The following is a 13422-nucleotide window of genomic DNA, read 5'->3' as shown; positions in this document are numbered from 1 at the left end:
ACCACCACCACTAAGGTGGAATGCAGGAGGCAGCGTGGGTTAGCACCCCAGCAAAACAATCAGGAGTCGAACAAACCTGCAGAGAAACTTCCGAGTGTTTGACTTCAATACACCCCTGATTTTCTACTTCATCTTCTCCATTGTCTCTTTTATGTGATCCTCTTTGCTGCGGCCTGTGACTTCACCACGTACAGTCTTCTTTTTTAGATATTTATAGCTACCTAGCTTTCCCTTAGTATTTATAGCCTTTACTTCTCTTTTCTTTTTTTAAGTAAGAAGGAGCCTCCCTTTTTCTCATCGGACTGGATCCTAGAAAAGAACCTCTCCTCTTCCCCTATTACTTCCCCAATTCAAACAGACATATTCATACAATCACACTCACATACATCTCTCATTTCCTCTCCCAAATAAACACAAGGTGCCCAGCCCTGGTTTGCCATAACTTTGATAAAGAGCAATGCTAACTTTTCCATCTTCAGTCCTCCTTCACTTCCATTTCTTTGACTCAGCTACCACTATTGGTCATCACACCACATTTACTCCCTATAGAGAAGATGTCATTTCAGGCCACAGATTACAGTCCTGTCCAGCAGAGGCTGGAGAGAACAGGGCCTCCCAGTCTGCAGGAAATGTCATCCATTGATTAATGATCGTTACATACAAGCAATTCTGAGAGACAAATCCAATTATCATAGCTGAAAATCCATACTTGTTATTTTACTGCTGATTACCCAGTTATTGACAACCATAAATATACTAAAATATGACATCTGGAAACCAATTGCATTAAATTGCTTTTTTAACAGGAAATAAAGTTGTTCTAGAGGCAAAATCACTAATCCAGAACATTCCCACAAAATATGCTGGTCCTTTCAGTTTTGTCTTGACTCGGCATTGGTTCATTCTTCTAACAGATGTTCTGAATTCCCTTTAAGCACTGAGCATACAGCTTTGAGGGTGGATTGTGAATTTAAAAGATTGGTAAGACTTCTACTGTGTGCTAGACCCCATACTGAGGGATTTGAGACATTCAAGAAGTGCGTACATGAATTCTGCCTTCCAAAAGTTTACATTCTAGTTGGACAGAGGCAAAATTATACATGGAGAAGTTCAGAGTAATATAAATAGTTGGAAGAACAACCAGTAGCCTTGGAAGAGATGTTAAATCGCATTTGGTTTTTAAGCCTCCTGTCATATTTTGTAAGGCTCTTAGTGGTATTTACCCTCGTATCTCTAAAGGCAAGTCCATCTCTTCCCCCGCTATGGAAACACCCACCTTTCTAAAATTGCCTAAACATACCATGCTGTGCTGCGCTTTCTCTGCTGTCTGGCACTCTCTTGTTCCTTTAGAAATCACCTATCACGGCCCAGCCCGTACAGGCAGAGCCCATCCCTTCCTCTGTGCTGCATGGTGTCTCCTGTGCAGTCCTGCCTTTCATGGAGTACCTTGAATCAGGTTATTTATTACATGTTGTCTCCCTCTCTGGGCTGTGAGATCCTTGAGGGTGAGGATTGAGCCTTATTTACTCTCTACTCTTACCACCTTGCCTGGTGTCTGGAATAGAGTGGGTCTTCAGTGACTTTGATTTACACTTAACTGCACTGCACTGAAATTGCAAATCCTGGCTTCAAAGTGTTTATAGCCTAATCCAGAGGAAAGACGTGTACACAAATAACTGTCATCAAGGTAAGAAGGAACACGGAGTGATGTTAGAATCCCAGGTGGGGGGAGTTGAAGTAAAGGCACAGAAGGTTGAGTTTGGTGGGAATATAGATGGTATGAGGGAGGGGAAAGTCTGGACTAGTGAAACCAGACCGGCATCATGTAGCCAGTGGGGAACCGTCGAAGGTCTCCTGAGCTGGGGAGTGACATGATTGGTGCCATGTTTGAGAGAAATCATTTCATCAAAGTGATTTGGAAAGAGAACGGACTAGATACTGGCAAAGGCATTCAGAGGATCTATTACTGTAATCCCAAGAAGTAATAAATGGGCTGTCGTTGAATACTTATAGTGGAGGCAAAACTTGATGTGGCTCTTGAAGAATTGCTAAATTTTAGACAGATTGACATGACTGTCCATTAAAGAACATTTAAAATATGTAATTGTATATGAAACATACTCAGAGAAGAAACAGGATACAGATGTGTGCATGTGTATGTGTGTGTTTATTCCAATTTGCCAAATATATGCACTTTTGTGAATATAAAATATTGGGTTGGCCCAAAAGTTCGTTCGGGTTTTTCCATAAGAGCTTACGGAAAGACCCGAACGAACTTTTGGGCCAACCCAATATATACAGTCTGTTCTGCTACAGCATGAGCAGTTGTATGCCTGAGAAACTTCATACTATTAAAAAATCCATTGTTTCTTTAGGAATAAGACATTTCTGAGTTAGACTCCTTCTTACGTACATTCTTATCACTTTTATTTTCTACTGTTAAGGTAAACCTTCACATTTTGTGCTGTATTTTTTAAAGCAAAAAATTAATATATTAATTATATAAATATATTGCAACACAGTTCACTATCATGAAGTCTATACAAAAGAGCTTTTTAGAAATAGAGCACAGCCATTCCGACAAGCAGCTGGAGATCCTGATGTGCAATATAACAACTTCTTCTATGTACAGTGTTGGCTTCATATTAATAGTATGAGGTTTAACCTATAAGAGTGCACATAACTAAGATTGTATTCCATAACTAACCAACTGCACTATTTCCCAGTGCCTCATGCATAGAAAAATAATGAGTGAGGGGGAATTATAATAGTGGTTACCTATGGATTATACAACTCAAAAGGATTTTTATTTTATGTGTAGCCCCAATTTTCTGATAAGCATGCACTATTTTTATAATCAGGAAAAAAATAAAAGCTTTATAGAATAGGAGGGAGGGAATGAAAGGCACGTAAGCTGATTTGCATCAGCCCAAGCAAGCTGAAGAGGCAGACTTCAGTATCACTATCTTCCCTCAAGTACCAGCACATGCTTCAGATCAGTACATATGAGGCGTGGTCTTCATCATTAGGACCATCTATTGCCATTGCAGTCCCTGAATTTTGCACAATCTCATAAAATGCAGTCTGGACAGTGAAAGCCACATGTCTATGTCTTATGTCCCCTCTTTCCCAGTCTCACTAGAAAGCCATGGTTCTGGCCCCGTTCACCAGCCAGGCTATTGTTGTGCCCACCCTGCCTCTTGCCTGCCGTCCTCTCAGCCGTCCTGTCCGTTGGTTCAGGCTTTGGTCTGAGTAGTGTTGTAGAAGCGTGGCTGTGGTCGTGCTGTATCCCTAGTGCCCTACAACTCTTTTCATTCCTAGGCCGCATGACTGTCACAGCATATGCTCCAGCCAAACTGACCTTCTCATTGTTCTTTCCGAATGCCTTGCACTTTTCCAATGTTGTCTTTTCTTGGAATGACCTCCTCTCCCTCTGTCCCACATTCTCACTTAGATCTGCCTTGCATTTGAGTATTTGCGTTGTTTTTATGCTCTTCCAGATGCTAATCTCTGTAGTTTCAGGAACCGTGTCTTCTTCAGCTTTTATATCCACTACCCAGTGCCAAACCAAGGGCCTTTCATGTAGCAGGTGTTGGATAATGTATATTGAATTGAATTAAATCAATACCTGCAGGAACACTTTGACAAATCCAATTAGAGATTATTGTTCTAAACATGTGACCTAATTACAGTAAATTTTCTATAGTTTTCCTTCTAATTAGTTGATGTGTTTTGTTTTTCACAGTCTTTATAGAAATTCAGACAACTGATTCTTCCTACCCAGACTCTATATCAGAAAAATAATTTTTAGAACAAAGGATTATTTTAACTATAAAATGTTATAATTGTTTTAGCCTTAGCGTTTTTAAACCATTGCCTTTTAAAATTATTATTAATAAAACTCTATTTTTTAGAACAGTTTTAGAGTTACAGAAAAATTGAGCAGATAATATAGAGTTCCCATGTTACTCCCTCCACCGACTCCCACCCCCTTACCCCTCCCCCGCACAGTTTTCCCTGTTAGTAACACTGTACAAAGGTTATATAGAGTGAAGCAGAATCCTGGGGACCAGTAGCATTTAAGAGGAGCTTATGAAGAAAACAGAGAACAAAGGGATAAAAGGAAAACCAGGGGAAAGTTGTCTCAAAAGCCAGAGGAGTACAGAAGAATGGGGCGGAGTGATCAGTCATATCAGACACAGGCAAGAGACCAAACACCATGTCAAAGAGCAATCATTGAAACTGAGAGCTTAGAAATGACTTAGGGAGTTTCCTTAAGGTGCTTGAAGTCAAGTATAAGAAGTAGTCATCTGAGGAGTGAACCAGAGTGTGTTAGGGAATAAATTGGAGAACTTTGCAAGGAGAACTTTAAGGAAAGAGAAATGTAAGTGTGGGTACTAAATACAGAATTAGGGTCAAGAGAGATATTTTAATGAAATGGGAGACAGGAGAGACCTTATCTTGTTTATTGATTGGAAGAAAGAGAGAAGGATTGTGAAAACACAGGAAGGAGAAGGAGAGGAATAACTTCCAATTGACGTTGGTCCTCTGCTCTTCTATTTAAGCCTTCTTACTGAGTTAGAAATACTGCATTGCTAAACTAATTTTTTTGTCTTTTGCCAATCACTTTATGTACCTTATTAGTCTCTCAACCTCCATTAGATTATAATCCTCTGGAAGTTTAGGGTTATGTCTTATTTTTCAGATATTTATTCTAGCGTCTGGTACAATGTATATCACATAACAAACTTTTAACAAGTAATGAATGAATGAATGCATGAAAGAATTTCTAAGGGGTTGATGAAGATTGACATGGCAGAGTTGGGAGCTTGGAGCCATAAAAGAAACATACAGAGACAGAGGATGAAAGGACAACCAGGGGAGTAAGAAGGACAGAGGAAGTGATCAACGACAACAGACACAGCGAAATGTCTTCTTTTACAATTTAAAAATGTTCTGCAGTCCCTGAATCACGAACTGTGGGCTGCACTTTGCCTTTTAAAAGAAATGTGTAGAGAAGTACTTTGGAGCACGCAGAAATTTATGGGAATTTTCCATCATCAAAAGCCATTACCTTGGGCTTCCCTGGTGGCGCAGTGGTTGAGAATCTGCCTGCCAATGCAGGGGACATGGGTTCGAGCCCTAGTCTGGGAGGATCCCACATGCTGCGGAGCAACTGGGCCCGTGAGCCACAACTACTGAGCCTGCGCGTCTGGAGCCTGTGCTCCACAACAAGAGAGGCCGCGATAGTGAGAGGCCCACACACCGCGATGAAGAGTGGCCCCCGCTCGCCGCAACTGGAGAAAGCCCTCGCACAGAAACGAAGACCCAACACAGCCAAAAATAAATAAATAAATAAATAAATTTATTTTTTTAAAAAAGCCATTACCTTATATCAGATGACATGGTAGCAGAAAAAATAGTGGTGTGAGCAGTTAATACAAGGTACACAGAATGAGCAGGTCTATACAGAAGATTCACAATACAACAGACAAATCCTGCACAATCCTGCACAATAGAACAACCTTAAACTAAGAGGAATTGCTCACTATTTTAGAAGAAAATTGACAAAGGAAGGAATATAAATTACCATCTTTTAGTCAATCTATGAGGAATATTACTAGTAGAAATAATGTAGAATAAAACTCAAAACAGCCCAAAATGATCACCATAAAAATTTATCATAAATGAAGCAGTTCTGGCTCATAAAATTGAAAGTATAAAATTGACTCAGGAAAAAAACAGTCTCAGAAAAATATTCAGCAAAAGGTAAAACTGACAGTGGTTAACACTATACACTAACACTATTGATTAAAAATTGACAGTGAATCAAATCTTAATCAAATTTACACTTTTAAAATTGGACCTGGTAGAAGTAGTGAACACAGAGCCTTTGAAAGATGATATGGACAAAAAAGCTGATTGGTGTACCAAATTTTTGCTATAACATTTACATAGAAAAGGATTGGAACCAGTGATGGTAATTTTAGCAAAATTATGATGAAAATGCAAAAATTGGGGAAGAACTTAACTGAGATATGTAGAAAATTAATTAAGGAATTGTCGGATTGGAAAGAGCTCTAGGAAATACCTTTTGCATGAAAATTCATCCATGTTGAGATTTTTCTGATTAAAATGTTTGAATAGAATCAGAACACCACACTATAAAACTCTTAGAGGAAAACATAGGGAGAACACTTTTGACGTAAATCACAGCAAGATCTTTTTTGATCCACCTCCTAGAGTAATGGAACTAAAAACAAAAGTAAACAAATGGGACCTAATGAAACTTAAAAGCTTTTGCAAAGCAAAGGAAACTACAAACAAGGCGAAAAGACAACCCTCAGAATGGGAGAAAATATTTGCAAGTGAATCAACAGGCAAGAGGAGGTTCCTTAAAAAACTAAAAATAGAATTACCATATGACCCAGCAATCCCACTACTGGGCATATACCCAGAGAAAACCATAATTCAGAAAGACACATGTACCCCAATGTTCATTGCGGCACTATTTACAATAGCCAGGTCATGGAAGCAACCTAAATGCCCATCGACAGATGAATGGATAAAGAAGATGTGGTACATATATACAATGGAATATTACTCAGCCATAAAAAGGAACGAAATTGGGTCATTTGTAGAGACGTGGATGGATCTAGAGACTGTCATACAGAGTGAAGTAAGTCAGAAAGAGAAAAACAAATATCGTATATTAATGCATATACGTGGAACCTAGAAAAATGATACAGATGAACCAGTTTGAAGGGCAGAAATAGAGATACAGATGTAGAGAACAAACGTATGAACACCAAGGGGGGAAAGCGGCGGGGAGGTGGTGTGATGAATTGGGAGATTGGGATTGACATGTTTACACTGTTGTGTGTAAAATGGAAGACTAATAAGAACCTGCTGTATAAAATAATAAATAAAATAAAATTCAAAAAAAAAAAAAAAGAATTAGAACACCATTGGGGTAAAAACAGATGTGGAGCCAAAATATCTTTATCTTTGAACTCAGGTGAGACTCTGAAAGAGAACTTGATTGTACAGTGTTAGCCTGGTGGCTAGATGACCACCAGGTCCATCTAGCCTCTGACAGTGGCAAAGAATGCCTGAATGATGAAGGAAAGTGCCTCCCGTCCTAGGAGACTTTGGCTCTTGATAAACGCTTCATTTACTGATTTATTTGTTTTACACCACCTTGCCTTAAACAAGAATTTAAGGCAACTAAAAATAAAATACATACAAGATAAAACAAATTTTCAACTGAATGAGTGAAGAAATCAGAGTTTTGAGAATTATTCTGATTTACCAATCTAGCAATACACCAGGAATTCATTACAGCAATTTCTTTTTCCGTGTCTCTTGAACACTATTAACAGCTCCTTTCTGGGAGTGAAATATTGAAAATGCTTCTTTGGAGTTTCTTCCCAAACACATCAGTTCTAACCTGTACTTAAATGTATTCAGTCCACTGCTCTAGTTTAGTAATTTCAAAGTACGTGTCTTCCTGTACATTATTTTTCTCTGGATTCACCTCTTCATATTTTTGCCTCTCCATCTTGGATAAAACTCCTTGACAGGTGTCTTCTCTGTCCCAGAGATGTCATAAGACTGGTGTGTTTCTTGTTTCTTAGATTGAATATTCCATCAAGTCCTTGGACTTTGATAGGATCCAAGAAACCGAAGATGCCTTTTTTTTTTTTTTTACTTTTTAAAAAAATTTATTTATTTGTTTATTTATTTTAACATCTTTATTGGAGTATAATTGCTTTACAATGTTGTGTTAGTTTCTGCTGTATAACAAAGTGAATCAGCTGTACATATACATATATCCCCATATCCCCTCCCTCTTGCGTCTCTCTCCCACCCTCCCTATCCCACCCCTCTAGGTGGTCACAAAGCACGGAACTGATCTCCCTATGCTATGCAGCTGCTATCCCGCTAGCTATCTATTTTACATTTGGTAGTGTATATATGTCCATGCCACTCTCTCACTTCGTCCCAACTTACCCTTCCCCCTCCCCATATCCTCAAGTCCATTCTCTATGTCTGCATCTTTATTCCTGTCCTGTCCCTAGGTTCATCAGAACCATTTTTTTTTTTTTTTTTTACATTCCATATATATGTGTTAGCATATGGTATTTGTTTTTCTCTTTCTGACTTACTTCACTCTGTACAACAGACTCTAGGTCCATCCACCTCACTACAAATAACTCAATTTCGTTTCTTTTTATGGCTAATATTCCTTGTATATATGTGCCACATCTTCTTTATCCATTCATCTGTCGATGGACACTTAGGTTGCTTCCATGTCCTGGCTATTGTAAATAGTGCTGCAATGAACATTGTGGTACATGTGTCTTTTTGAATTATGCTTTTCTCAGGGTATATGCGCAGTAGTGGGATTGCTGGGTCATATGGTAGTTCTATTTTTAGTTCTTTAAGGGACCTCCATACTATTCTCCATAGTGGCTGTATCAATTCAATCACAGCAAGATCCTTTTTGACTCACCTCCTAGAGAAATGGAAATAAAAACAAAAATAAACAAATGGGACCTAATGAAACTTAAAAGCTTTTGCACAGCAAAGGAAACCATAAACAAGACAAAAAGACAACCCTCAGAATGGGAGAAAATATTTGCAAATGAAGCAACTGACAAAGGATTAATCTCCAAAATATACACGCAGCTCATGCAGCTCAATATCAAAAAAACAAACAACCCAATCCAAAAATGGGCAGAAGACCTAAATAGACATTTCTCCAAAGAAGATATACAAATTGCCAACAAACACATGAAAGGATGCTCAACATCACTAATCATTAGAGAAATACAAATCAAAACTACAATGAGGTATCACCTCACACTGGTTAGAATGGCCATGATCAAAAAATCTACAAATAATAAATGCTGGAGAGGGCATGGAGAAAAGGGAGCCCTCTTGCACTGTTGGTGGGAATGTAAATTGATACAGCCACTGTGGAGAATAGTATGGAGGTTCCTTAAAAAATTAAAAATAGAACTACCATACAACCCAGCAATCCCACTATTGGGCATATACCTGGAGAAAAGCATAATTCAAAAAGAGTCATGTACCACAATGTTTATTGCAGCTCTATTTACAATAACTAGGACATGGAAGCAACCTAAGTGTCCATCGACAGATGAATGGATAAAGAAGATGTGGCACATATATACAATGGAATATTACTCAGCCATAAAAAGAAACGAAATTGAGTTATTTGTAGTGAGTTGGATGGACCTACAGTCTGTCATAGAGTGAAGTAAGTCAGAGAGAGAAAGACAAATACCATATGCTAACACATATATATGGAATCTGAAAAAAAAAATGTTTATGAAGAACCTAGGGGCAGGGCAGGAATAAAGACGCAGACATAGAGAATGGACTTGAGGACACGGGGAGGGGGAAGGGTAAGCTGAGACGAAGTGAGAGAGTGGCATGGACTTATATATACCTACCAAACGTAAAATAGATAGCTAGTGGGAAGCAGCCCCATAGCACAGGGAGATCAGCTCGGTGTTTTGTGACCACCTAGAGGGGTGGGAGAGGGAGGGTGGGAGGGAGACGCAAGAGGGAGGAGATATGGGGATATATGTATATGTATAGCTGATTCACTTTGTTATAAAGCAGAAACTAACACAGCATTGTAAAGCAATTGTACTCCAGTAAAGGTGTTAAAAAAAATAAAAACTTAAAAATTTAAAAAACTACAGTGAGCTATCACCTTATACCAGTCAGAATGGCCATCATCAAAAAATCTACAAACAAATGCTGGAGAGGGTGTGGAGAAAAGGGAACCTTCTTGCACTGTTGGTGGGAATGTAAATTTTTTTTTACTTTTTGAAATTTATTTTTTATTGAAGTATTGTTGATTTACAATGTTGTGCTAATTTCTACTGTACAGCAAAGTGACTCAGTTATACATATGTATACATTCTTTTTTCGATTCTTTTCCAGATGGTTTATCCCAGGGTATTGAATACAGTTCCCTGTGCTATATAGTGGGACCTTGTTGTTTATCCGTTCTATATGTAATAGTTTGCCTCTGTTAACTCCAAATTCCCAGTCCATCCCTCCCCCACTCCCTCCCCCTTGGCATCCACAAGTCTGTTCTCTATGTCTATGAGTCTGTTTCCGTTTCGTACGTACATAGGTTCATTTCTGTCGTATTTTAGATTCCACATATAAGTGATATCATATGGTATTCCTCTTCAGAGATGCTTTTTTAATGTATGAGAAGCAATTAAAAGAAAAGAACAAAATGGTAGAAGATGTAATTAATACACCTGAGAGAAACAAACCCTGGTGCCTTTCCTGTTTTTAAAAAACCCACTTTACAAGAGAGTTGGCTGCACAGTAGGGTAACAATAGGTCCGGCAGTGAAAACTGAAGTCCTGCAGGTGAGCCGCATTGCCTGCCTGGTCCTCAGTTTCCCACGGTGCTGTGCTCTGTGCCAAGGGCCACAGCAACCCTCATTCTCTGCTCTCAGGGCAGAGGTGTCAAGATCCTATTGCCTTCTCCCACTGTATCTTAAACACAAAAGCAAGAGACAAACTGGAAATAAATATACCACAGTGTGAGGTGATTACAGAGATTTTAGAAAGTACTAGACACTCTTGAGTTAAACAGCCTCGTTAATGGGTGCCTGGTATACCAGAATGCCCTTCATTGATATTCTTCTCTCTAAAACCCACTTATGAAATGATTATTTTTTATACTCCTACTCTGTGCCAAGCTCTATGCTGGGTACTAGGTATACAGGGATGAACAAAGAGACAAGAATTCTGCCCTCAAAAGCATCTGTTCTAATGAGAGAGAATAGAAAAGTTAAAAGAGTCAAAAGGATAAAGAATTACAAATTGTGATGGGAACTATTAAGGAAAAAGGATGAAGAGAAAGAAGAGGGGCTAGTGGGATAAGACACTGATGGGTGGTGAGAGAAGGCTTCTCAGGGAAAGTATCAGATAAGATGAAATCAGATAAATGAGAGGGAAACAGCCAAGAGCCAGGGTGAGAGAGAGCTTTCCAGGCAGAGGGAACAACATGTGCAAAATTCAGGGCGCCTGCTGGTCAGAAACAGGGTAGGGAGGGCTTAGAGATCATGCAGAGCCCGGTTGCTCATGCTGGCTGCCGGGTCGAGAGCAGGTCCAGAGGGGACGCTGCAGAAGTGGGACCTCAGTTCAAGCATCCGTGCAGCATTAAAGATGAAAGTGGAATGTACTTCAGGCTACTGACCTTTACACTTAAAATGGTTTAAATGGTAAATTTCATGTTAGGTATATTTCACTACAATAAAAAATATTACTGTGGACAGGAAACAGGTGTTCGCTAAACATACACTGTCGTGAATGTTGTTCCTTCCCATTTCAGACCCACAGGAGCCCCCGGGAGCGCTGAGCAGTACAATGTGGGAATGGTCGGCACGCACGGGCTGGAGACCTCTCACGCAGACACTTTCAGCAGCAGTATTTCAAGAGAAGGGACCTTGATGATAAGAGAAGTAAGTTGGTATAAAAACTGTAGAAGAAGTGCATTTCTTAATTGGTTTTTATATTAGAGCTTTCACAGAGGATGCTTACTGCTTGTATTTTAGGGAATGGGGTGGGGGGAGGGAGAAGGACTCGTGTTTCTAAATGGTTGAGTGATTTTAATTGTCTTCCTTCTTTCCTGCATCCTTCTGAGCTTAATCACATTTGTCCAGATTCTTCAGTGGAAGCTATGCAAATCGGAATATAGCATTTGAGCCTGAGGATATAAGGCTGGCAAACCCAGATGTTTCCTACCACAGGAAAACAGAAATGAATGGTCTATCCAAATAACATCAGTGGCCTTGTTATGCCTTCTCCTCCCCATCCCAGGTTTTATCCTTGTGGATTTTATGTAGAAAATGCTCGGTAGTTCCAAGAAATGGTGATATCATCTTATCTAGTTAAATTAACATTAAAGACTATTAAGCTGTACTGGTGAAAGAACAAAGAAATACGAAGATGTACTTAAAAATGCACCTTAGCACTTTGAGGAATTTTGTCTTTTTAAATTCTAGGAACATCATTTGGGGGCAGGGGGCACACATTCCCTTGCACCTGTCCCTCCAACATGCACTACCTCCCCATTGTATCTGTGCCGATAAGAAGGGCCTGGACACATTAGAATCTGTCTTTTCTTCTTTTTCACTTCATCTTCACCGTGCAAGCAGGTCTTTTCTTGGAAGGAAAGTAATGTCTGGTGACATTGGGCAAAAGTTACTTGACCTCTCCCTGCAACAATTTTGTCATCTATAAAATTTCATAAGTAATAGTATATGACTCACAAGATGATTGAGGGGATTAAATAAGTTAATGCATGTAAGCATCCAATAAATGTTACCTATTTTATTTCACTCTGTCCATAGCGTCAAGCTCTCCTTTTACTTGTTATCGCTTCCCACTCTTCCTTCTGAAACACAAACATATATCATCTGTCATTCCCCTTCCTCAGCCAGGGTAGACTGGAAAACAGTAATAAGCAGGCTTTGCTCTCCAAAAAGGCAGAGGGCATCTCATTTTTGTTAGAAAGAAAGGAACTGTAGTTTTGAGATGAATAAGGCCTTTGAAATAATAATGGGCAGTAGAGCTATAACTGGAAGACTAGTTCACAAAGCAACTTGCTAGAATTTCGTTTTATGGCCTTGCCGAATCTTTCAGGTAGGCTTTAAAGAGCCCTTTCACAGAAGCCTGAAATGAAAAATGGACTTGGCTGCTGAAGTTGACATTGTGTCATGCTGGCATATAAATCTCCCAGCGCGGTGAATGGATACTTTCAATGCAAATGTAGAGGGCTTCTCTCACTAGACCTTGCCACTTGGGAAAACATGAGGGGAAATGTTCTGGAATGAGTTACTCTCTGACTCCAAATAAAAGGACTCCAATATCTAATGTGGTTTCAAATTTGCTTGAGTCTTTAGGACAGAGTCAGTACCTTGACGTGGATATTTGGAGCCACATTTTTGAGTTCAGTTGCCAGCCGCATCCAAATGGCTCCATATTGTTGAAAGCATTCCAATACTCTATGACCACAGTCAGTCACCTTGAAAATTGCATTCAGCAGTGTCATATATGAATTTGATCTATTGCGGGCCCTAAAATCTTTTTGTCCTCTCAATTTCTAAATCGTTCTTTTTACAAATGTGGGCTTTTAAAGTAACAACCTGAGTTGAAATCCATTAAAAGTATGTGTATTAAAAAGATAAATACAAATTAAAGTATGACAAAAGGATAAGAAAATAAAAACTCTTTATGGTTCAGTTCCCCAAGATGAACATCAAGGAGAATCACTTAACTCGTACTTCTTGTTGGAGTGGACCAGATGCTTCTATGGGGGCACGCTGGCTCTCCTACCCATGGTCTTGTCAGAGGCAAT

General features: G+C 39.3%; 1 protein-coding gene across 1 annotated transcript in view; it reads left to right on the top strand.

Annotated features, from left to right (window-relative positions):
* TNIK (TRAF2 and NCK interacting kinase) overlaps positions 1-13422 on the top strand; it is a 407404-nt gene that overhangs the window by 368649 nt on the left and 25333 nt on the right. The window contains 1 exon segment of the mRNA XM_068546242.1: positions 11395-11524. Coding sequence (XP_068402343.1) covers positions 11395-11524 — 130 coding nt within the window.

Source organism: Eschrichtius robustus, chromosome 6, assembly GCF_028021215.1.
Source record: "Eschrichtius robustus isolate mEscRob2 chromosome 6, mEscRob2.pri, whole genome shotgun sequence".
Taxonomy (NCBI): domain Eukaryota; kingdom Metazoa; phylum Chordata; class Mammalia; order Artiodactyla; family Eschrichtiidae; genus Eschrichtius; species Eschrichtius robustus.
The sequence above is the reverse complement of the archived record's forward strand: the minus strand, read 5'-3'. Positions and strand labels throughout refer to the sequence as shown.